Here is a 25,200-nt window from a genome sequence, read left to right as displayed (position 1 = left end):
ACAGCTGCTTCCAAAAAGGAAACACAGAACAATGCATAAAGATGATTTATAGTTGGATGATGCCTCCCCTCCAAAAATACTAGAAACAAAGATTTTGAAAAAGGCTTGTTTAGCAAAAAGGCTGGTTTAGCACTTTAAAATGAAAAGTACATGGAAAACCACAGTCCTTGAGTATGTTTGCTGTGTGAAAGGGCCATCTACTTTGGGATTCTTGGCATAAAAAAATAATCAGTCTTAAGTTTCACAGCTTATAGTAATAACTACTGGGAAGTTAAGGGGTTGGAAGAATTTTGGTCTTTTCCTATTGTTGGAATGCAATGATTGCAGAATAAAACAACTCTGCAGTTCAGCCTAAATGAGTGTAATAAAGGTTGATGAGGTAACACATTAATAAGAATTCAACTTCATACAACAAGCCTACCTTCAGTAACCAGCAGAGATAGGAGGGTGGGTAAGAACACCAGCTCTCTACTTGGCCTTTGAAAATACCTGAATTTTTTTTGCAATGGAACCAGAAGTTGCATATTTATTATCAAACAATGCTCAACATTATGACCATATTAATAGCTCTCTGTTAAGATGTTGCACAGAATCACAGAACAGCTGCAGCTGGGAGGGACCTCTAGAGGTTATCTTGTCACCTACAACAATTTTCCCAGTACCAAGTCCAGACAGCATCTGAATACCTCACAAGGATGGAGACACCACAACCTCTCTGGGCAATCTTTTGCAGTCAGTGCTTGGTCACCCTCACAGTAAAAAAGTGTTTCCTGGTGTTCAGAGGAAACCTCCTGCGTTTCAGTTTGTGCCCATTGCTTCTTGCCCTGTTATTAGGCACCACTGAAAAGAGGCTGGCTGCATCTTCTTTGTGCCCTCCATTCAGATACCTGTACATAAACAATGGAGATGTCCCTGAGCCTTCTCTTCACTGGGCTAAACAGTCTTAGCTTGTCCTCATATGACAGATGCTCCAGATCCTGCAACATCTTAGTGGGCCTCTGCTGGATTCGCTAGAAGAGCTCTGTGTGTTGTAATCAAGCAAGAAGAGCCTGCTGTAGGTACAGTGCCATCTCTATCCCCTCCTTAAGCCTCCTGACTTATTTCAGAACAATTTTTATTGTTCTGGAGCCGACTGCTCCAAAAATACATTAGGAAATTACTTTGAAAGAATTTCTCCATTATGTTAATTGTTGTGGCAGTTGCTCTAAAGACAGTTAAGAGTAAGAATTAGTACTATAACCTTGTTTGTCTCTGAGTAAGAGGATATTTGTTATCACTGTAAATAGATTCATGTGGTATTGTGGATTGGGCAGTCCCTGACTTCAGTGAATGCATTAGTGTAATCACTGGTTGCTAACTGCCATAAAAGTTGCTGACAAGGATCTTGAAATTGTGGTAGATTGTCTTCTTGAGGACACAAAACAGAGGGAAGTACATTACAGCAGTATTCTGTTGGGTTACAGAGACTGCCAGTATCTGACAGCTTTTGTATTCATCCTGTCTAATGCAGATTATTCAAAGAAACAAGAATTAAAATACGAGAAGTCAAGACTTACTTACATGACTCTGCTCCTACAGGGACAATGAGAAGAGTTTAAAGTCAAAGCTTTGTTCTGCATCTTGGAATGAAGGATAACACAACAAAAACCAACAAACTTCTTGAAAATAAATTTAATTTTATCCATTAGAAATATTATCCCCAATAGGTCCACCTTTCCACAAAGGCTTGGATTTTAACAAACAAAGTTCACATTTTTTAAAATTAATAAACAGCTAAATAATTAATTTTGGTATTAGATTCAGATTCTGGTCAACTGAATAAGAAAGCAAGTCAATATCAGGTAATCAGGAAGGAAAAGAAATTATTTTTTATACTGTCAGTTAATTTTTGGACCACTGATAGTCAACCTAAATGGATCAAATATATGAAATCAGCACATGATCTTCAACAGTTCCACAGCTTCCAGCAGTATTTTAATGACTTTTGCACTGTATTCTAAGGTAAGTCGAGCCAACCACCATATAAAACAAATAATAAAAGCTATTTAAGTGGGCAAGCATGTCCAGTTTCCTAATACACAGAATAATTCAGCATTGTAAACAAGCCTTCTAATACAATCCATGAACAAACTGTTCACTTTATGGTTCATGCTTTCAAGTTTATGATTACCATAGTTTTATTGTGCTCACCAGAAGCAGGCTTGTACCTGGACGTTTTTGCTTAATGTTTTTGATTAGGAAGCCATTTTACGGATCATGTAGTTCAGAATGCCACCGTTGTGGAAGTAAGTGAGCTCCACGTCAGTGTCAAATCTCATGATGGCATGAAAGGTTTTCCCAGTATCCAGCTGTTGGGGTCAAAGAAAGTCATTCAAGCAGCAGAACCTTCCACATGTTGCATATCATAGTAAAATAAGGACTATTACAATAGTTTTGCCATCTTAACAAATTGTGATAGAAAGCTAAAGTGAACAGGCACTGGACATCAGCATTTCTTTCCACACTAGTCTACAGCAAGCTGCTTAAGAGGAAAGCAGTTTAAAACAGACAGCATTGCATTTGCTGCCTCATTTAGATTTATTGTTGATATGCCTAGAGACATGAAAGCTGACCATCCTTTCAAGTGGTTATACTAATTCTTGATGTTGTTCTATGTAGTCATTCTTCTGGCTTAGGTACAACAGCAACACTAATTTAATTAGCTTTCTCTGAGGCCTAGTGTTTGGGAATCACAAAAGCACAGACAAGTGCATGAAGTGAATAAAACCATTATGTTTTACTGAAGACCCCTCTAGTCATGTACTTCCAGATGAATGCACAATGTTCATCTGTGGCTAATAAGCTGACCAGCTCTTTGGGATCTATACTTTCTCCATTTCAGGGCAGTTAATGAGGCACATGTAAACAACTACTGTTAGAAACTAATCCAGGGAGACCAGCTGCATTAAATGAACATGCAGTAAGTAGATTGTTTTGCTAACTACAGTAAAAAAGCAGAGTTTGATGCTATTAGGTTAAGTCATTCAGTTTTACAGATACTCCAATGAAGAATAAACCAAATTTTTATTGTAGATGATATTTTTCAAAAAGGGACTCCAAACCTGTTTGGAGTCAAAGCTAGACAAAAAGCGGTCTTTCAAATACAGGGGTTGAAGTTTAACTAGATTTTATGCTGGGCATGCTTAGACTCCATACTGAATGTTGCAGTGTACAATATTTTGTCAGTTAAATTGTCAATGAATTATTTTAAACTAGTTTAAATAAATTAGTTTATTTAATACTTACCGTTCACTTTCTGTTGTGCTTCAAATGTTTAACTGAGACAAAAAATTATAGTGGACTTTGAAAGACTGGTCCAAAATACAGGACTGCTTTGTGCTAAATAAAACAGTCCGGGCATGCTGCTTTTATATCCCATCATAGTGAATCCCTGTTAGAATGACTGTTTCCATCCCCTTCACCATCTCAATTCTTCTCCCTTCCTCAAGTGAAGGAAGCTTACTGCCATTATGAAAGCACATTGTTTGAAGAGACAGTTAATTTTGAGTGAAATTACAGTGATTCAGAAAATTCACCCCTTCACTCTCTCATACCTTAATCTGGATGTTCATCTGCGGTTTTAGTTTTTCAGGAATGATAATCGTGTAACGCTCCCGTCCAGTGAGTCCTAAAGACCCTGCATCCTCTCCAGGCAAATACTGCAGAGGAATCACTCCCATCCCTACTAAGTTGCTTCGATGAATTCTCTCATAGCTTTCAGCAAGCACAGCCTTGACACCCTGGGAAATACACGACAGGTACAGTTATCTCCATGGTTTAGGACAGACCCTCTGTGCTCATAGAAAGGAAATTGGTACATTTATGGTCCCGTCCATTTAATTTACCAGCTACTCTTAGAGTCAGCAGGTCAGTCCGACAGTGGACTGTCGAGGATGACTTGATTACATGTTAACTTTCAAACATCTTTAAAAGAAGTCTGACTGTCAAAAAATTACATATGCTTTCTCAGGAATCCTGTATACTTCTCCACAACTCTTGCTAATTCATTGTTGCCCTCCTACACTACAAGCTCCATGATGCAGTTTAATTAATTTCTAAATTTTTACACATTAATGTAAACTCTACTGTGGCTCTTGGAGGCAGCTGAGAATTCAAAACAGCTCTTGCTACCAAAAGAGAGAATGAGCTACCCCAGATGTTGGTCATAAGCTAGTCTTCCTGACAAATGAATGCACTTTTAAGTACTGTCATCCTTCTAGTTTACTGTAGTCACTCACCAAGAGGAATGGTCCTTTAGCTGCCCAGTCTCTGGAACTTCCTGCACCATACTCCTTCCCAGCCAGCACAATCAGAGGATGACCAGCCTGCTTATATCTTTCTGCAGCATCAAACACGTCCAGCTGGAATGAAAATAACAAACACTTTATACACTTTTTGGGGGTGGAAGCACAGTTCCAGGGAAACAAGGGAAAAAGTGTCCCCACATAAACAGCTGAAGCCCACACTTTCCATCAAGCAGCACTTTAAGGATATTAACCATAGAGTGCTTTGTGGCTTCTAGCCTGATCTTACCCCCAAAACAAACCTGCACCTTCCACTACTACTTCTGCAGTGGTTATACTCTCCACTGATATGCCTGATAGCACCACATTATGTAGGTATGCGTGACCTGCTTCCATAGGTGAATACAGCTCTGTCCCCTCATTAGCTTTACCTAAAAGGCACTTAAGTAAATGACCTAAGCTGTAAGAGGGAAAGCCAGTACTAATCCACTCTACTGTCAGTGAGCCTCAGTTTAGAACAGCATGTGTACTTACAGTTTCCCCAGAAGGGAAATGGACAGTCTGAGGTCCTTGTCTATCAATAAATTTGTTCACCAAGCGAATGTTTGCAAATGTTCCTCTGGCCATGACAGCATCGTTCCCTCTGCGGGAGCCGTAAGAATTGAACTCTCGAGGAGTCAAGCTATTAAGGGAAAAGAAAACAAGGAAAGAAAGGGAACTGTTGTTTTTAGGCTGAAGCACTCTGTGCTTTAAAAAAAGAAAGGAATGAACTGGTGTTTCTGAGGCAGGTATGTATATAGTTCCCATCATGGCAGTAGCATCCAGTTAGCTGATACTTCTACTTTTAAGATATTTTGAAGGAAAAAAGAATAATTAAAAAAAATAGAAGTCTGCCTACAGCTTGGTCACAGAAAGCAGCTTCCATATCATCCTCATCGCTTGCCCTAGAAACAGTATCTGATAGCAATGCAAGGATATAGTTCATGTTAGCTCAAAAGACACAGTACAATTCTTTTCTTAAGAGCTGGCTACTGAAAATCTTCCTTGTTATATTTATATTACCACAGCATCTAGAACAAAGGTAGAGACACCACTGTGCTAAATATCTAAAAGACAGTGAGAGCCCCTGCTGCAACTTAGAACTACAGAAGAAAAAAATCATTTGTAAACAGAGATATGGGAAAGAGGGGACACGCCAGCCTAACCAGAAAACAAAAAACATGCTGGAATGTGACAGAAAATTGGACGGTTTGCATTGGGCTACATCCAAACAGCAGCTATGACATACAACATCTGTTTTGTAATGTGTGTAGGACTATCTAGATTTCAAAGTGGCTGATACAAGAGGGCCAAAGAGTCCACAGCAGTTAGTTTTCAGTAGATCACACTGTTTTAATCAATTTCCTCTCCAGAATTATCAGGTCTAGTCAATGTATTTTTTTTTCTAATAATGTCAGTGCTGTTCCTCAAAACACCACTGAAGTTCTAAGAAGTGCTAAACCAGAGAATAAAAGTATTACATTATCTGTGAAGGCTGTGAATTACATTACATTACATTATCTCTGAAAGGCAACTCAGCAAGTCCTAGTCTTGCCTTAAGTTGAACCCAGAGTACTAAACTGGCAGGCTGCCTATACAAAAAGACCAACATTTTACAGCAGTTTGGACTCCAACCACAATAGCTTTGCCAGTTTTTGTAGCTGCGCTGAAACAAACTTCTGGGTGTTCTGTAGGTCCTGACAGCCTAAATCTATGAAATAGCTGCACATGCTAGAAGAAGTGAATATAAAACCAATTTTTGGCATTAAGGACCATGATCATTTTGCTTCGATATGGAGACAAATCCTGATTCCCTTACTTATGAATAGACTTACTGCAAAAACCAGCCTGAAAGTTATCTTCTTCCCCTTGATGAGAGCTGCTGAGACAGCAGAGAAGGAAATGCTTTTCTTTGTTCTTTTATATATTCTCCAGGCATCCATCAAGGTATACAAGCGTATGTGAACAGACAGCACATATGTGTGCCTGTTAACATGGTATAGTAGTTGTGGCTTGTTTCCTCTTCCCAATTTATAACAAGAACAAGAAGTAGTGCTTACCCTCTGCTCATCAAATAACGGGCTGCAGGACTATTTCTTGCTATATTCCCAGCTGGAGATATGTGGTCAGTTGTCACAGAATCCCCAAAACTCAACAGGACATAAGCGTCTTCTATTGTTTTCGGGGTCTGAAGAGCCAAAGTCTATACCATCATAAATACAAAGAAAATCATTGAAATATGACACAGAATTCCTTTACCTTTCTCAAAAGTGCAAATTGCAAAATAAAGTCTTCCTTTTCATACAAATTAAAAGAAAGAAAAAACCCAACGCTATTAAAAATGTTTACATTCTTGAACAAAATATGATGTCCTGTCTGTCAGCAAGTTCATGCATGAAGAAAACAGATGAGGCAAAAAAATTAGCTGAAGCTTCCTGTGGTACATGCATGAACACAGACAAAAATCCAGGATTCCTAGACTTCTGCATGCATTGAAATCTGCATTTCCTTTAAATGGTACTGAACACTGAACTATTTCGTGCAAAATGCGGGCAGGCAGAATTGTGGGTTTCTTTTCCTGTCCTTTTCCCTTGCTTGCTTGTTGAAGAGTATTTCAGCTTAAAAGGAGACTTTTCAAAAGCCCTGAAGTGACAGGGAATCCTTACAATTTTTAGATTCACTCATGCCTTTGTATTAAAATGAATACAATAGTGTAATTCTAACATTTGAGAACCAAGGCCTCAATAGGCTATGATGGATGCTCCCAGGCCCCTTGAAGTGGCTTTGCTTCACCTTTAACATTAGACAAGGTCACTACACACTTTGGCTTGATTCAAAGGGAAAGCATGCACGTACCAGACCATCAAAGAAAGGTGGAGACTTGATGTAAGTTGACTTGGGATTCCAAGTATACAGTTTATCTGAAGGAGCATCTAAGGCATTCCAAGATTCATTTACTGTCTGAAAAACACACAAAAACATCCTACTGATTTCTAAGTTTTCAGAAGCAACAGAATTACTCCAGAATCCAGGTAAAATTACAAATTTTACATCAACAAAAGCCTTGTGTATTTCTTAGAGCATTTCAGGAAATTCTTACGACAATATACCTTATGTTTGAGGTGGGTTTTCCTTAATGATTCTATCTATTAAAAGAGTTAGGAAAATCCTCAATTCATTGCAATAGAAGAGCTGCTCATCCAGTTTTCCGACAATAACCTGTATTTTGTATTCAGATAACACTTTATAACTCTCAGGTGTATCTATCAGTAATCTTAAGAAGCTTTCCTAACATGAAACAAAATATTCTTAAGGTTTACAACACCTGAGAAAGGCTTGCAGGAAAACATTACCAAGTACAAGTTTTCTTCTGATGTGAATGCTATTAAGTCATGTAAATGAATTTTATGTCAGCTGAAAAAAACCAAACTTCTGTGAAGCTGGAATATCTCACTTTCTAATATCAGCCTGGGATGACTGTTTAAAACACATCATCCATATGCTACATTAAAAAAAAAAAATCATTAAGGAGCAATTCTCAGGACACAACTGTCTGTAAGAACCAATTAATTAACCAGAAGCCATTAAAACAAAAAAAAAATCTCATTTGAATACTTGTCTGAACAGGACTGACAGCAATAGAAAGAAAAGATTCATTTCATTATCAAGACCAGCTTATTTAACATCTTCAGAATAGCACAGTACATCAATCAAACTACTGCCCAGGGGATTAACTCACCTCTATTTTTTGGTAGACCTCCTTGAACATCCCAGGAATAACAAACTGACGCTCAACAACCTGAATCTCATTTCTTGTTGGCCAGATATCTTTCAGGAAAATCTTCTTCCCTGAAGCATTAATTCCTGTAGAAAATGGTATTGTTATGTTTGTTGCAAAAATTTTCTATTAAGAAAGAAAAAGTTTATCATGGTGTCCTTTAGCTATGTGTTCCTTCTAACCTTGTCAACACTCATGAGACACACTTCATTTTGCTTACAAGGGTCTGACAGGAGCAGGCCTTATAAACTTGATAATGCCTGTACATATGCCTTCTTTTGTGATTTGCAATGGCCTTCCAGAATAATTTATACAACAATTTAAGTTGGAAAGGATCTTTGAGGGTTGTCTAGATGAACTACCTGCTCAAAGAAAGTCTTCTAAGTCAGGTTGCTCATGAGATACTGTCACCCAGATATAACAAAAAAAATGCCCTTGTAGAATTAGAATACTGGTCAGGCTTGGCTTCCCCCTTTCTCCATCATACAGACTCCTTGTTGCTCTGTTTCTTACCAATCACATGCTTTGTATCCCAGAGGTACTCAGCCGTCTGAAGCATCTCCCTAAGACAAATGTTTCTGAAGAGCTTAATTCCAACTTTAGTTTATAAGCTGCGAAAAGAAGCATCCTGACACTGCCTTACCCAAAGGCTCTTTCTCAAAGTCAATCCGGATAGTCCCCGCAATTGCATAGGCTATTACCAGTGGCGGGGAGGCTAGGTAGTTAGCACGGGTGTTAGGATGGACACGTCCTTCGAAATTCCTATTGCCAGACAACACACCCACCGCTACCAGGTCTCCCTGTAAGAGAGAGTTTGAAACAAATGTAGCTGAGGTGCTTGGACTCCACACACCCAGCAAGTCTGCAGAGCTGCACTGTGCTGCAACATCAATGACTGGACAGTCACACAACTGTCTCCTTCCAAACAATCCCAAAGCATTTCCCACAGACAAGAGAATATAGACTTCTCAGCACACAGCTGAAAAGAGTTAGTGCACAGTATAACACAGCTCAGAACAGCACACAACAGAGAACAGCTTACCTAAATAAGCTGCACAGGAGAAACTGCATACCTGTGTAATGGCTGCAACAACAGACTCTGGTAGGGGTCCACTATTGCCAATACATGTCATACATCCATAACCCACGACATCAAACCTAGACAGCACAAAAATCATCAGTGAACAAAAAGCTATTTTGGAGCCCTTAGCAGTTGGCTAGGGTTACTTTCAGAAGATGTACTGTTTTAACAAATTAATTGCTGCCAAAACCAGCATTTTTGAGAATGCTCAATTCTTATCATTGCAGAGACTGTCCATGCACACAGAATGAAGATCGGGCAAATGTGTTATCAAGCAAGATGAACAAAAATAAAGAGTCATTTATGCTGTTTTAAAACCATCAGTCTTGAAAAACAACCCATTTTCCTGCTTAATAACACGAGTCTTCAAGTAGCTACAGCAGGCAACAGGCCTTCTCCCTCATTGGTACAAAGTCAGCCAGCACAACAGCAATGTGTGAACTCATGCAGGATCATGCCATTGGTTACCTGTCATATCTTTTAAACTGTGCAGAGAAATAGTTATTCTATTGCATCGCTTGTTATCAATGCTTTTAGTTAAGCAGCCATAGGACAACGGTAAGAAAAGCACTCTTACCCTAGTTGGGAAAGGTAACTCATAACTCCACTCTCCCTCAGATAGTATGTGACAACCCCGCTTCCTGGGGACAGGCTAGTTTTAATGTATGGCTTCACTGTCAAACCAGCTTCAACAGCTTTCTTAGCAAGCAATCCTGAAAAATGCAAAGGATAGTTGCAGTTTGTCCTGGAAATGGGACAGTTTGGTGGATTAACAGGTTAACAGAAGTATCACTAAATAACTGGAAAACAAAAAAGGCTCCATTTCCAGCAATTAAATGGTACAGTGAGCCAACAGCACTAGTCGCAGAATAACAAGCTAGAACTCAAGTGCTCTGTCGAACTGTAGATGCAGTCTGCAATTTCTGCTCCACTGGAAAGTTGCTGGAAGTTCCATTCAACAAGATGCACTCCCACTGGGGCAGCACATAGACATTAAAAACTCAGAACACCATTTGTAAGACAAGTGTCTCACAAAAAATGCAATGAATTGTTAACTTCCCACTCATGGTGGTCTAGTGACCCAGTGCTGAAATAACTGCCAACACATTACTTGCTGCCCTCAGAAGCAGATGGCTATAAGAGCACCAACTCCGGCCCTTGCCACAAACAAGCTATCTCACAATCTACTGCTTGTTGCAGGAGTGCTGTTTTACCACTCCTGGATTTGTAACATGCATAGATATGTTTTAGTGGAGCATATGTGTTACCAGAAACATATTTATCCTGAGTTTCTTCCTTCTAAATGAATTGTCCATACACAGACAAATGTTCAGAAAACAAGCCCCCTCCAGCCCTTTCCCAGGATGGACATAGAAGAAGCAACAGCTATGCAAACTATGCAAAACTTCACATTCCCATGCCTCATTCTCCCTCTCACACATCCACTTACATAAGAAAACATACATCAGCTGTGCTTTGATCCAACATGATCTCCAACAGGAAGACGTCATCAAACTGTTTTGTCTTTGCCAGCTGTTTGGCAGCTCTGTTAGACATGACCCGGAGACCTCTGCTTCTAAGTGTTGTGTGAAAAGGCCTACAGATAGATTTGGATGCCTAAAGGTAGGTACGTGAATTTAAAAAAGCAGTCCTATGCCTGAAGTTGCTGAGGCTTCTTAGCTGCCAGAGGAAGCTGCAGGAACTGGAGCTCTTGGATACTTTTGAAAATGTGACCATGAACAAATTATCATCCTAGGACCCAAAAGCCTGACAGCCTGTTTGAAAGTGTTGGCTTCTGTTTTCCTGCCAATACCAGTTCTGAAAAGAATGCAAAGTCAAACTCTAAAAACTGGCAAGAAAATGCCAGAACTTAGGTTGCTTTGAGCAACCTTAATCCAACACATTTGCAAAGTCAGATTAGGCTGTCAATACTACTACAGCATACACTGACTATCCTCACAGACGCACAGCCCCTGCACATCATTTAGTGCACAGGATATACAGCGGTAGTTTGAAACAACTATTCATATTTTGGATTTCTTTTAGCTTACTTAGTGTGGGACCACTGTATGTTTTATTTACTTTCATTTCAAACCCTATAATGAAAGCCAAATTATCATGTTTCTTGCGGGTATCTCAGAGGTTCTCAGCACTGTAGTGTACAGTTACCGGAGGCTGACAGAATTACTTTTCCCTCCTTGTTGAGGTCAAAGCTTAAGTGCCACTGTAGGGAAAGGTAGTAAAGTTAAGAGTACCCACTAAATCTGAGTGCATACGCTGAGATCCTTAGGACTATGCTCTTCAGGCTGCTGTGCATTAAGTAGCAGTGAATGCTTTCAAAGTACCAACTTCACTTTGCTCTGCAGATACTTCTCAACTTTAAATTCATATAGCTATTAAGCCAAGCAGACTGAAAGATCAGCATCCCCACTGCCACAGAGTGGGTTAAAAATGCATGCCATTAGTCTGGGAGCCAAACACTTGAGGAAACTATATCCTAAGCAGGTGGCACAAATGACAGATACACCCACCTAGAACTAAGGGAATAGGACAGAGCAAAGATAGTTTGCCTGGAAGAAACCTACTTCTTGATCCTTGGAAGAAAGAAATACAGCTCTATTTCTGCAATCATGATCAGGATGGACCCGAGGAAAGAAGTATGCTTATTTGGCTGTCCTGTCAAGGGCAAGTGAATTGGGAGATTTTGTTTAATTCTGTTCCTCTCAAAGGGGTAAGAAATAGAGCACACCTCTCCTCAGCTTCCCTTTCCACCCCACATCCTGGTTTGTGATGGACTTTGTCCCTGTTACTAGGATTTAAAAGACCTTTTGTGCCTGGGAAGGGGGTGAGCTGCTGGTACTGTAGAGTACCAAAAGAAAGATGCTAGCCCAAGAACAGGTGACAAATATCACATCAACAAGCTAAATGCAAAGTGATTGTTGACAGAGCTGTCCACAAGCCAAGATCCTCCCAGCACCACAGAGGAACAAAGGAGACAAATAATGTGACTTCAACCAGTAAGTAATCGTCTCTAGTCAAGGGCCCTTGCATTGCCCATTGTACATCCCTTCCAACCTTTGTAGAAAATAAGCCTGCATCCTACAAACAGTCTGACAGACTAGGAAGCCCTAATGCAGTGATGATCTTACAGTGACAGATAACATCTACACATATGTTTGCAGAGGAGAGAAAGATGTGAGCATGTAGCCAAGCACCTGGGAAAGAGGGCTGAACTGGTCTAGTATAGACTGAACCCTTTGAGCTGCCTCTCTTCATGCATGTTTTGTTACCAGAAGCACACATTTGGAATGAGAAATTTTCTGCCCAGACTAGCCAGGTTAAAAATTAACAACCTCCTTCCTGCCCTGAAATTTAACATAAGCAACTCAGACTGTTTTGTAGTGTTTGAATGGTGATAAGCAAGAAAGTGGGGGATAAAAAGCCCACCCCTGACCACTTCTTGCATGCAGTTAAGATGTAAACAACAAGGCTCTGAAAGATGGCAACCCCCGAGAACAGAGTTTTCCTCCTCTAGTCACTCCCCACATGCCCTCAGACTCTTGCTGTAACAACTTGATACATCTCTAGCTAAGTGTGTGTTTTGTACTCTGCTGCCAGATCAGAGCACCTTCAGACTTAAACCCAAAGACGTTCTTCACTGTCCCTCTTCTTGTGGCTCTGACTTTCAATAGCCCCTTTTCAGCTCTATGTAACAGCTTCTGTGCATTTGAACAAATGTCAGAGGTGCTGGTTAATTCATTTCCGGCTTGCCCTGTAAAGAAGACAGTGCAGGAATAATCCATTTTCTTCAACCCATGTTTCTAGCTGCCATTTCCAGAATTCCTTCTGCTACCCTTAGGGACTAAGTGCAGTTTTAGCACTCCAAATGACAAAAACAGCACTGTGCATGTAGAATTACATCAGTGTTGTATTTGTCTTTAGGACACACAGCCAGAGCTACAGAAAAACTACTGCACATTAAGCAAATAAACTTACCTGCTCCCAACATAACTGAGGGGTTACTGGTGTTTGTACAGCTTGTAATGGCAGCAATCACTACTGAACCATGAGCAAGCTTGAAGTCACAGCCCTCAAAATTAAATTTGACTATGGTGTTGTGTCTGTCTGGGGCAATTTGGAATCCCTTGAATCCTTGCTGTAAGACAAGAAAGTAAGAATCAAAAGGATGTCGTTAATATAAATATTTTTAGTGGAAATTGGTATGGGCTGGGTATTTCACGAATGAGAAGCGTCTGTCAGTCATATCCATGCTTGCATCTGATAGTGAAGGCTTGCATCGCTGATTAGTCAAAGTGGTGGACAAAAATTATTTTTCTGGGGTCTATCATATTCTCTGTTTACTGGTAAAAGAGGCAGCCTTTGCAGCAAAATGTATTTGTGTTTTCTTCCTGCATGAATATATCCTTCTTCAGGTTGCTCAGATGCTTCTTACTCCCATATGCTCCAGATTTGTGATCACATACAGTCTTGTTACACAATCTAGTCCTGAGATTTTAGCCATAACACATAAGATTTTTAAGCCATGAATATCAATGAAACAGCTCAAACTTATACTAAGAGTTGACTTGAGAGGCAAAAGCCTGACAGTTGAAAAAAAAAAACAAAGAGCAAGAAGGCACTGTTCACACCACGAAAAATTACACTTAGAGATCTGAAAGCATAAGGTCATTTAACAGAGTTTGGACTATGTAACAAAACAATAATTATTGGGAATTGCTGTAGTTTAAGTTTCTTGATTTACATCACTAGAGTTCTGTACTGCCTTTAACAAGGGTGGTCACCGTATCCGATAAGGATTCAAACTGATTTGGGGAACTTAAGTGTCTGGGCATATTAATTCAAATTAAAGTCTTGCTCTTCTTTCAATGACCATTTTTGACTGGATGATGTACAGAGAAGTCTTTTTTCTTTCTGTCTTTACCACCAATATCAAAGAGTCACAGAGACATGTGCAGTTCTGATCTGCTGAATAGATTCAGCATGGAATGAGAAACTATGTTGTGGAGCTCAGGGCCTAACCTGCTTGGAAAGCTGAAGAGCTGGGTAGTTAGCACAGAGCTCAGTGCAGTAGCTACTTGGTCCACTCTAACACCACCCATCGTGGCTAGTTCAGAAATCCCTAGTGTATGTCAAAACTGTGTTAGGCCTAAGACTGATCTAAAATCAGAAGGAACTACTACTTCAATAGGACATGACCTTCATGTGACAGAAGTATCACCCCAATTCTAAACTACCCATTTTTGAGGTCATCTTCTAAACTGCATTCAAACATCCTCATTTAGTTTTCAATAGGCAAACAAACAACACACAAATTAACCCAAGAATGTAGCTCCTGAACACCAAACAAGTTCTAGAAGCATGCATTAGTTTGTATGCCCAAATGTTCCTAGACCCTACCTTGGCTCCCAGACAAGTCTCAAAGTCCTTCTTCATATCTGACACAGCAACTTTGTCCTGAGGTCTTTTTGGTCCACTGCAGCAAGGCACAACAGTATGGAGATCCAACTCAACAACCTATTCGGTAAAAGAAACAGAGAGTGGTTCAGCACTGCATGACAAGTTGAAGCCAGTTAAGCCACAGGTATGCTTACTTCTGCTGTTGAACCAAGGCTAAGTCTGCACATCTTTATGTTTGTTTGCAGAAATTATCAAAGACATATGAGAAGGAAAAGATCAGAAGAAAAGGAACAGTTCTAGTTTTAGACCCTGCCAGCTCCCAGGTATGGCTCTCAAAAGCATCCCTGTTATTGAAAACTCAATGTGTGACTAAAGCATCTAAACAATATAGATGATTTTGAGAATTATGTCCTTTCACATGCTAGCAGCAGGGTGCTTTTCAGAAAACAATGATGTGAAGAAATCCTGGTACTGGCATAAACCAAAGCAGACTATTTATCTTGGCCTTGGGGAAAAGTTCAGTCTATTATGAAACAAAGATTATCATATTTTCCTGTTCCTCACCCATGTTTCAACTTTGATTTTATAGTGTGCTGCATCTTTCCATATTTACTAAGGTTTTTGAATAATCATGCAAATCTGAACATAAGTTACAAGATAAATTCTTACTGTAGAGAAAACCAGGAGTATTCTTGAGTTTCCTGGACACAGAGTAAGATCTTGATTTTCTTGCACAGAAAATGGCTTGTGTGGTCTGTGGTTACCACACAAAGCTTCTAAGTGTCCCAATTCCTACAGTAAAATAAGTTGCTGAACAGAACAAGAGTAAAACTGGGACAAGGCTTACACAGAAAACATCCACACTATCTTCATAGCTGTGTTTGAGTCTGGACTGGACTTCTCAAAACCACATGGATCAAATTGCAGAATCTGCACCAGCTAGAGCTCAACTGAGAGCCAATCTATACCTACGCCCAAATTTTCACACCTGGAGAGCCAGCTGACTTATTCCACTAGGCCCTAAGTTAAGACAGCTGTGCGGACCAAGCCAAAGGATAAGGAATCCCCTGACTATTTCTTAGTTTCTGTGAAAAACAGACAATTGTCACATTAAAATAGGGCAGAGCGTAAAGCAAGGAGCCAGCAAACAGAGCAGTTTCTAACCTGTGTGAAGTCCGGATCCTGAGAGGAGTTCTTGAAATCTCTTAGCATTCCCACAGCCTCAAGATACTTTTTTGTGCACATAACTTTCTCTTTATCACGGCCTAAGGTGAAAGCCAGATACAGCAAAAACAAAATGCAAATAAAACTGAGGAAGTACCATGTCACAGAAAAAGGAAAAAAAAACATGTAACAGGATATTTCACTGTTCACACTGTACATTGCACTACAAGACCTTTCAGCACAAATATTAGACACTCACCAAAAACAAAGAAATTGAGCAGACTTGGTGGCTTTTGGACAACAAAAACTTAGGTTCCTGCTTCTGTCATCTGGACAAGCTAGGTCCAGGCAGGGCTAAGCATAGCTGTGAAACAGTCTAAACCTTGGCTCTTCATAAACATGGAGCCTAAGAGCCACACACAGCCTGACTAAGCAAGTATGGACAAAAGAAGCACTCAAGCTCAGAAGGCTTCACCTGATTCAACCCCATTGCTGACTACACCATATAGACCTGTAGTCCTTCATTTCAATTACACCTTTAACTCATGGTCTCCTCTTACACTCACCAGTTTGTATCAGGTACCCAATGCTAATATCATCCACTGGGAAATAGGCAGCTGTTGCTCCATACTCTGGACACATATTGGCAATGGTGGCTCGGTCAGCAATTGACAGCTGGGCTACACCCGGACCAAAAAACTCCACGAATTTACCCACGACTCCAACTTGACGAAGGTGCTGTTATAAAAATACAGTGCCTGTGTCATTGCTAAGTGTCAAATGACCTGAGCATGTATGTTATAAAATTCAGCTTTCGACTTCAGAGAAACCTTTTCCGAAGGTTTCTATAGCCACTTGAAACCAGGAAGCTTTGGTAAACTAAATCACGAAGATGAGGACACAGATACAAGGGATGTATTCCTTCTAAACTTCCTCTTCCACTCATTTGAACTGGAGTCTATCTTAGAACAACTGTATTTTTCTCAACCTGACATTCTAAAGAGAGGAGAACAGCGTGGGGTCTTTAGCCAGCAAACCCAGGAAGATGGGGAAACAGGAAGAACAAACTGCACAAGTATGTGAATCAAACTGTAAATAACTGAACACACACAACATCTGGATGAACTCATAAAAAACCATTGGCTTTCTCCATGTGGAGGTTTTCTCTAGAGACAGCATCCCATTATGAACATGTGTACCAGATTTCTGACCTCCAACGACATTAATGCTGACCCAGTAATACTCTTAATTCAGCCACAATCCACAGAGTGAATAAATATATTACAAACATATGACATGTGAGCCAAACATGCAGATCAAAGAAATCAGACTGCAGGACTTACTGCTTTCAGATTTTATATTGCCTTATTTTAAGTCGGGACTTCAAAAAAGAAAGTAATCTGTTTCTTTTGAGGCAGGAGAGAAACAAGATCCTTTTACAAGCACTGCTGTTCCAAAACAGGTCTGCACGTGAGGATTGGAACAGGCCATGAGATACCAGCTCTCTGTTCTATTTTGTCTGGCTTCTGGGAAACAGATTTGCCTGGCAAATTTGCAGTTGTCCTTGGGCAGCTGATTCCAACCCACAAAGAGCAATAAAGCTTAAAAAAAGTCCAAAATGACTACATGGAAGCACACACAGGGCTCCTAAGCATGCAGTACAGTGGCTCTGTCCTACAGAATATGCGTAGCTTCCAGCACTAATGGCAAAACAGCAGACATGTTCATTACCTTGGTAATGGTGAGCACAATGTCAGTGGATGTTACCAGAGGCTGAGGGTTTCCTAGCAGCTTATAGCCAACCACCTCAGGAAGCACCATGCTGATCGGCTGGCCCAACATCACTGCTTCTGCTTCAATGCCACCGACACCTGTATGCAATAGGAGTATTCAATCCAACTATTCACAGAGATAGTAAGGTGTCAGAGAGAAACCCATGAAGTACAATTGACTGATGACTACTCAATTTAAGGTGTGAAAAGGGGGAGAAGGCAGACAGCCAGAGAGCTTAGCCTTCTGCTAAGAGGCACTTATCTTGCTTCAGTTTCTGCAAGGTTGGGCTTTTTAATTTCTTTCCGTTTCATACTTTCATCCTTGTTCCTCAGCCTAATGGGGGATATTAGGGATATTAGGTAAATCTAAGTAACTTACTCTGAGGAAGCATGACTTTTACAATAACAGATGTAAAAGTTTTATTTAATGACTTAAACATGCAATGTATAAACAAAGAACGACTGACATGGCATTGAACATGGTGTGCTGTGAGTGAAATGCATGCAGACCATGACTATTGGTCACCAAAATCTTAAAAGTTATTTTGAAGGAAGGATTTTTAGAGTCAAGAGTATAGACTGTTCTAAAGAATACTGTGGTGGGTTGACCCTGGCTGGACATCAGATGCCTACCAAGGCTGCTCTATCACTCCCCCCCGAGCTGGACAGGGGAGAGAAAATATAACAAAAAGGTCATGGGTTGAGATAAGGGCAGGGAGAGATCACTCGCCAATTACCATCACGGACAAAACAGACTTGACTTGGGGAAAATTAATTTAATTTATTATCAATCAAATTGGAGTAGGATAATGAGAAATAAACCCAAATCTTAGAACACCTTTCCCCACACCTCTCCCTTCTTCCCAGCTCAACTCCACTCCTGGTTTTCTTTACCTCCTCCCCCGTAGTGGCACAGGGGGACAGGGAATGGAGGTTGTGGTCAGTTCGTCACACGTTGTCTCTGCCGCTCCCTCCTGCTCAGGGGCAGGACTCCTCACACTCTTCCCCTGCTCCAGCGTGGGGTCCCTCCCATGGGAGACAGTCCTCCACGAACTTCTCCAACGTGGGTCCTTCCCACGGGCTGCAGTTCTTCATGAACTGCTCCAGCGTGGGTCCCTTCCATGGGGTGCAGTCCTTCAGGAACAGACTGCTCAAGCATGGATGCCCCAGGTCACAAGTCCTGCCAGAAAACCTGCTCCAGCATGGGCTCTTCTCTCCACAGATCTGCAGGTTCTGCCAGGAGCCTGCTCCAGCGTGGGCTTCCCATGGGGTCACAGCCTCCTTCGGGCACCCACCTGCTCCGGCGTGGGGTCCTCCGCGGGTTGCAGCTGGATATCTGCTCCACCGTGGACCTCCACGGGCTGCAGGGGGACAGCCTGCCTCACCATGGTCTTCCCCACAGGCTGCAGGGGAATCTCTGCTCCGGCGCCTGGAGCACCTCCTCCCCCTCCTTCTTCATAGAATCAGCATGGTTTGGGTTGGAAGAGACCTTAAAGATCATCTAGTTCCAACACCCCTGCATGGGCAGGGACACATTCCACTAGAACACATTGCTCAAAGCCCCATCCAACCTGACTTTGAACACTTCCAGGGATGGGGCATCCACAGCCTCTCTGGGCAACCTGTTCCAGTGCCTCACCACCCTCACAGTGAAGAACTTGTACCTTACATCTAATCTAAATCTACCCTCTTTCAGTTTAAAGCCATTACCCCTTGTCCTATCACTACATGCCCTTGTAAGAAGTTCCTCTTCATCTTTATTTAATCCTGAGAGCTTATGGGTCAGGATTAAAGGGAGAGCAGGGACAGGTGACATTATAGTGGGGGTCTGCTACAGGCCACCCAACGAGGAAGAGCAAGCGGATGAGGCCCTCTATAGACAGATAGGAGAAGCCTCACATTCACAAGCTCTGGTCCTCATGGGAGACTTCAACCACCCCAATACCTGTTGGAGGGACAACACAGCAGGGCATAAGCAATCCAGGAGGTTCTTGGAATGCATTGATGACAACTTCCTTCTCCAGGTGATAGAGGAGCCAATGAGGAGAGGTGCTATGCTGACCTTTTCACTGACTTTGGTGTCTGCAGAGCTGTTTCTCTCACATATTCTCGATACTCTCCCTGGCTGCAGTTTCTGTTCCACAGCAACTTTTTTTTCCCTTCTTAAATCTGTTCTCCCAGAGGCACTACCACCATCACTGATGGGCTCGGCCTTGGCCAGCGGCGGGTCCGACTTGGAGCTGGCTGGCATTGGCTCTGTTGGACATAGAGGAAGCTTCTAGCAGCTTCTCACAGAAGCCACCCCTGTAGCCACTCTGATACCAAAACCTTGTCACGCAAACCCAATACAAACACTAACAGAAAAGCTACTTGTTAAGACAGAAATATTTTCCTTACATCTGTTAAGTTTCAACAGGTCTTGGGCATGTGAAGATAAGAACCTCTGTGTAAGCACACTTTCAGTATTAGAGAAATGCAGTTCAAGTGACTACTTCATTTTGCTAATTTAATAATATAAAGTATTAAGATGTCATAGTCATATGCAATCTAAAACCCAGGATGTTTACTAGCAATTTGGCATTAGGCAGCAGTTTTATAACTTTTTGCCTGTAGAAAGTCCCTTCTACCTTTTGTTTAGCTTAATTAATAGTGAGCTAGAACAAATTGCCTGTAATAGTTGCTTATGTATGCCAAACCACTACTTGTATCCTTTTTCCCACTTAATCTAATAATGGTTCTGAAAAATAATTTCCAATTTATTTTTTGCAAAATGATATACCTATGTTAATTAAAAAGGTAATTCTGTGACAGATCAAATTATGTGACTCCTTTCACTAGGTGTTGAATCATTTTTAAACAGTCAAGTTAGTTGACATGACTGACAGGCTACCACAGACAGGCATGAAGCAAGTTCAGCATTACCAGCCACTAGCAAGAAATGCTGGATCCAAGAACGTGTGCTTTGAGCACGTATGGTATGGACTATGCCCAGCCATACTTTTCAAATCCTGGAGATAAAAAAAAGGCTAAGTTTACAGACACACTCTTCCAAGCAGCAATTGGTGTTGCGACATCATCTAAATGACTGCTCCATGTGGAAGGTGCAACCAAATATACAATAAAAGAGACATTTCTTATCCCAAAGATGTCATGGTTTAAAATAAAGTGAACTTGTTTACCTTTGTATTCCAAGCCAGCAGGAATTCTTGCAACCTTGACAGAAAGTCTCAATCGACCAATATTGCTACAGTAGTATAGGCAGGGTAGAAAAAACACAATGTGCTACTTCTGTCACATGTGGTATTCAGAACTTGACAAGCATCTTTGTGAACAACTAGCAAATGCTGTTTAAAAACACAGTGTCTTCTGTATTTGTAAGATATCTGTTTCAATAGGGCTCCTATCACCATATCAGGTGATCTTCACCAGGAAGACAAAAAGCTCAACTTAAGTTTTTGCTACCATGTGTGGGATGATTGCCAATACTTTCACTTCATACCTACTTATTTAGTCAATAATTCAAACACTGCAGTTTGCCACTACAAGCAAAAAAAAAGGAATTATTTGTATTTATTTCTTTAACAAGCATTCTGCAGACTACTGGTATTGAAACATATTTCATAGTGCTGTTTTTGACAATGGCCTCTCTGGCCGTATTTAACTCACTCAAGATTTAACTTTCAGCATCTTCAGTCTAATAGAGAATTTGCGTTATTTTTTGATAAGGCAACACTTTGAAAGTAGCTAAGTGACTAAGGAACAAATGGATGTTCAGTGATGCTTCAACTCCCTTGCCTTCCCCAATGACTAAGGTGCTTCCAGAAGTCTTATTTATGATTTTCCTTGCCTGCTTCCTTGTGATTTAAATGCAGAATAGAAGATATATAAAAGAAAAAAAACCAAACCCAACAATACATGCACCAGAAATCATCTAAGACTGTTACCAGAACAGGGAGTTTAGTTAAAAAGCTTTAAATAACTGTAAAAGACCTTATTAGGTTCCTTGAATTTGGGGTTAGTCTGTGTACTGTGTCTGGCTGGCACAGAAGTAACTTTTCTTTACAGCAGCCCATACAGTGCCATGTTTTAGATTTGTGACCAAACCAGTGTTGATAACTGTTTTGGGTTTGTGTGGCGGGGTTTTTGGTAGCGGGTCTTGCCTCAAGCCTTCAAAAGACTGATTAACAAATAAGAAGGTGGTGATAGTTTAAAGAAAAAAAACTAAAACGGAGAAGTGTGGTATGTTTGCTATTCAAGGACTGTTTAGATTATGTGTACTCAAGGTAAAGCTTATCTAGTTTAAGATTCTACTTGCAATAGAGGATGCTTAAAGAGTCACAGACTTGCTAATTAAGGACATACATCCTCCTTCGCCATTGAGAAAGGAGGGGTTGGCAAGAGAAACAAAGACCCTGGTGTCCTCAGATGACACATGCCCATAAAAGGACAAAAGGAGTAGGGGTATTCTTCCCCAAACGACCACAGAAGACCCCCCCGAAGCCCACCAGAGACCCTCGTGCAGGCATAGAAGACTCTCGGATGATTGCTCAAGACAACAACACATCAGGCTTGCTCCACATAATGACTATGCAATAGTTAGGTGGAACATATGTATTAGATAGGCATGGTGTTTTAACTATATAAGTATGGACTGAAAACCTCAGTAGGTGTGCTCGATTTGTGGAAATCTTCCACCTTGCACCCTAAGCAGAATTAAGCAATGCCTCCTCTTTAAACATACTTTGTGTGTTTCAGGAGTTACTTTCTGATCAGGTAACACCCTGAGGAGGAAGGAGCAGCAGAGACAACGTTGTGATGAACTGACTGCAACTCCCACTCCCCGGGAGGTGGAGGAAATCGGGAGTGGAGTTGAGCCGGGAAGCAGGGAGGGGTGGGGGGAATAAAGATTTTGTTTTACTTCTCATTATCCTTGTTTTGATTTGATTTGTAGTACATTAAATTGATTTTGTTTCTTCCCCAAGTTGAGCCTCTCTTTTGCCCATGACCATAAGTGGTAAGTGATCGCTCCCTGTCTTTGTCTTAACCCATGAGCTTTTCTTTATATTTTCTCCTCATCCCACCCGGGCTGGGGGGGAGGAGTGAGCTAGTGCTTCATGGTGCTTTGTTACCGGCTGGGCTTAAACCACGACAATAACATACCAATGTTTTAGCTATTGCTGAGCAGTGCTGACACAGGTCAACTGCCCCTCAGCAAATAAGCTGGGGTGTGCAAGACACTGGGAGGGGACAGAGCCAGGACAGCTGACCCAAACTGAACAGAGAGATAGTCCATGCCATATAACATCACGCTCAGGATTAAAATTGGGATGTGGGGGGAATTTTTCCAAAGTAGCCATTGCCCAGGGACAGGCTGGGCTTTGGTGTGCTGCTGGGAGGTGGTGACTGATTGTCTTTGCATCACTTGCTTTCCTTTCCTTCCCCCCACCCCCTTCACTTATTAAACTGTCTTTGTCTCGACCCATGAGTTTTTTGTTGCATTTCCCTTCCCATTCTCTTCCCCTATCCTGCTGGCAGAATGAGGGAGTGACTGGGTGGGTGCTAACCTGCCAGCCAGGGTCAACTCACCAAAGTCTGAAACAGAGCTTAGTGAGCAAACAGACTATTCACAATACACTACTGCACATACCCCAGCCAAGCACTCCCAAACCGTCTATCATGGTGGTGTGCGAGTCAGTGCCCACCACGCTGTCTGGATAGTAGTAGCCATCCTGATCCATCACCACTCTTGCCAAGTACTCCAAGTTCACTTGGTGGATGATCCCAGAGCCTGGCGGAATAATCCTCATATTTTTAAAAGCCTGAGAGCCCCACTGAAACAGAAGGAATTCAGTTTTCAATGCACATGAGCACTGGAAGAACTTTTGTTCATTGCACTTTTCTCCATGCAAATAGAATTAATTCTTTCGGTACCTTTAGGAATTCAAACCTTTCCTTGTTCCTTTCAAATTCCAGGTCCTGATTTTTTTGCAAGCTATCTGATCTGCAAGTGAAAATAATCAGCTGTCAGAACCAAAAGTATCCACCTGAAATTTATGTCTGGTCAGGTATACCCAAAGGTTGAAAGAAAAGAAGAGTTATTAGCTAATGTTAATGCTGATCAATCTCATATTTTTAATCTCACTGCAGCTGTGAACTGCAGGCAACCTATTAAAAGGATTTAAGAAGTCTTAAGAGATAATACCTGAAGTCTGGTTCAAATGTGAGTGCTAATCTGCATATTATATATGTGACAGGCGTAAAACTTATAGCTTCAGAATAGCTACACTACTTTTTAGAGCAATGTGAAGTTCCTAACACCTAAATCAGAAGCAACCAGTACACAACTGCCCTGCAACTTCAGTTTAAAAGAGATTATCACTGATGATGCAGTGCTGCCTGAAGCCCCTGTGTTTCAAAGCAGACAGGGCTAACAAACTCTTCACTTGAATCAGCTGCCTAACTTAGGCCTGAAGAGTTTGAAAGAACTGAAGCATAGGGCTGGCCAATGTTCTCTCCATATATACATGAGCCTAATAGAAATAAAATAAGGCTGTGAGAAAAAGTAATTAGCAAAAAATTATCTAAGTGAAGTCCCAGATACTACTGATAACATAAAATGAATGTTATTAAAATAATACAGAAACAGAATCATAACAACTGATTTTGTTCTATGGTAGAGATGAAATCATATCTTGTTCACAAAGAAAAACACTGTTTCTGAAAGATCTTAAAAAATGTGAGGCAAATGAAAAAGAAAGGTTAGGTTTCTAGTTTAATAGATTAGTGCTAGAACACCCATTACCCCAGAGATCAGTCTTTAGATGATTATTTCTAATTTTGCATCTGTTCCTAAACTGCTTAGTGTTATGTTAAGATTATGAATAGATACAGCATCTCTAGGAAAAAAGTTAAAGGGAGTTGATTTTCAACAGTTACATAGGTAAAAATTTTTTGGCCTTTTTTCTCCCCTACCAGCTATGAAATGGCATCAGTGAGAATTTGTATCCTTACTAGTCTACAGCTAAAAAAAAATAGGAAAAAAGTTATATTTGAAAACTGTCTGGCAACATTCTTCTACGAAGCAGGCTTCACAATGCATTTCTGCTCAGAAGTTCCGTATTTTTATTCTAAAGAAGCCTTTAAATATTAGTACTGAGAAAGTGCTCTTCATGTTCTTTAATTTCCACTTTCTAGGAATATTCTTCTTTGCAATGCTATAACTTAAGTGGCCTGCTTCAAAACTGTCTCCTATAGAGGACAATAAACACAGAGTATTTCAGCAGGCAAGGTAACTGCAGACCAAAAAACTTCAGAAGTTTGGAACACGGAAGGAAACCACTGAGAAACATGTAATTGCAGGATCTGTTTGGAAAAGTAGTTCTGTAGGCCCATGTTTAGATACCATAGAGGGTAGAAGGACCCCTGTGCAGAGGTCTTGTATTTTATTGTGGGTCTAGTGAGTGCTCGTCTCTCTGTAGCATGCTGAGGATTGAATAGCATTATGTCCTTCCTGTACTTATACAGGCCATATTAATTAGTGTGTTGTGCTCTTCTGCATGGAGGCAGTGAACTAGCAAACAGTTCCTCAGTGCTGGGCTAGGGCAGCTCAGGTCTATTCTTATATAAATAAGGAAGAAAGGAGACATTCTTACTTGTCCTTTCCAA

General features: G+C 40.9%; 1 protein-coding gene across 4 annotated transcripts in view; it reads right to left on the bottom strand.

Moving 5' to 3' along the window:
- Window positions 1–1,656: 1,656 nt before the first annotated feature.
- Window positions 1,657–25,200, bottom strand: part of ACO1 (aconitase 1) — a 38,654-nt gene continuing 15,110 nt past the window's right edge. For all 4 annotated transcript variants that reach the window (XM_030004347.1, XM_030004349.2, XM_030004348.2 and 1 more), the window contains exons 5-21: window positions 23,467–23,536; window positions 23,183–23,366; window positions 17,495–17,634; window positions 16,330–16,501; window positions 15,764–15,864; window positions 14,600–14,716; window positions 13,178–13,337; window positions 9,759–9,894; window positions 9,174–9,258; window positions 8,744–8,900; window positions 8,062–8,186; window positions 7,179–7,283; window positions 6,383–6,525; window positions 4,818–4,965; window positions 4,278–4,400; window positions 3,594–3,779; window positions 1,657–2,348 (exon numbers count right to left, since the gene is read on the bottom strand). In XM_030004347.1, the coding sequence (XP_029860207.1) occupies window positions 2,235–2,348; window positions 3,594–3,779; window positions 4,278–4,400; window positions 4,818–4,965; window positions 6,383–6,525; window positions 7,179–7,283; window positions 8,062–8,186; window positions 8,744–8,900; window positions 9,174–9,258; window positions 9,759–9,894; window positions 13,178–13,337; window positions 14,600–14,716; window positions 15,764–15,864; window positions 16,330–16,501; window positions 17,495–17,634; window positions 23,183–23,366; window positions 23,467–23,536 (2,266 nt within the window). In that variant the 3' untranslated portion in view covers window positions 1,657–2,234. The remainder of the gene's footprint in view (window positions 2,349–3,593; window positions 3,780–4,277; window positions 4,401–4,817; window positions 4,966–6,382; window positions 6,526–7,178; window positions 7,284–8,061; window positions 8,187–8,743; window positions 8,901–9,173; window positions 9,259–9,758; window positions 9,895–13,177; window positions 13,338–14,599; window positions 14,717–15,763; window positions 15,865–16,329; window positions 16,502–17,494; window positions 17,635–23,182; window positions 23,367–23,466; window positions 23,537–25,200) is intronic.

The sequence above is a fragment of the Aquila chrysaetos genome, chromosome Z (assembly GCF_900496995.4).
Source record: "Aquila chrysaetos chrysaetos chromosome Z, bAquChr1.4, whole genome shotgun sequence".
Lineage (NCBI taxonomy): Eukaryota > Metazoa > Chordata > Aves > Accipitriformes > Accipitridae > Aquila > Aquila chrysaetos.
Note: the sequence above shows the minus strand (reverse complement) of the source record. Positions and strands in the feature narration are given on the sequence as shown.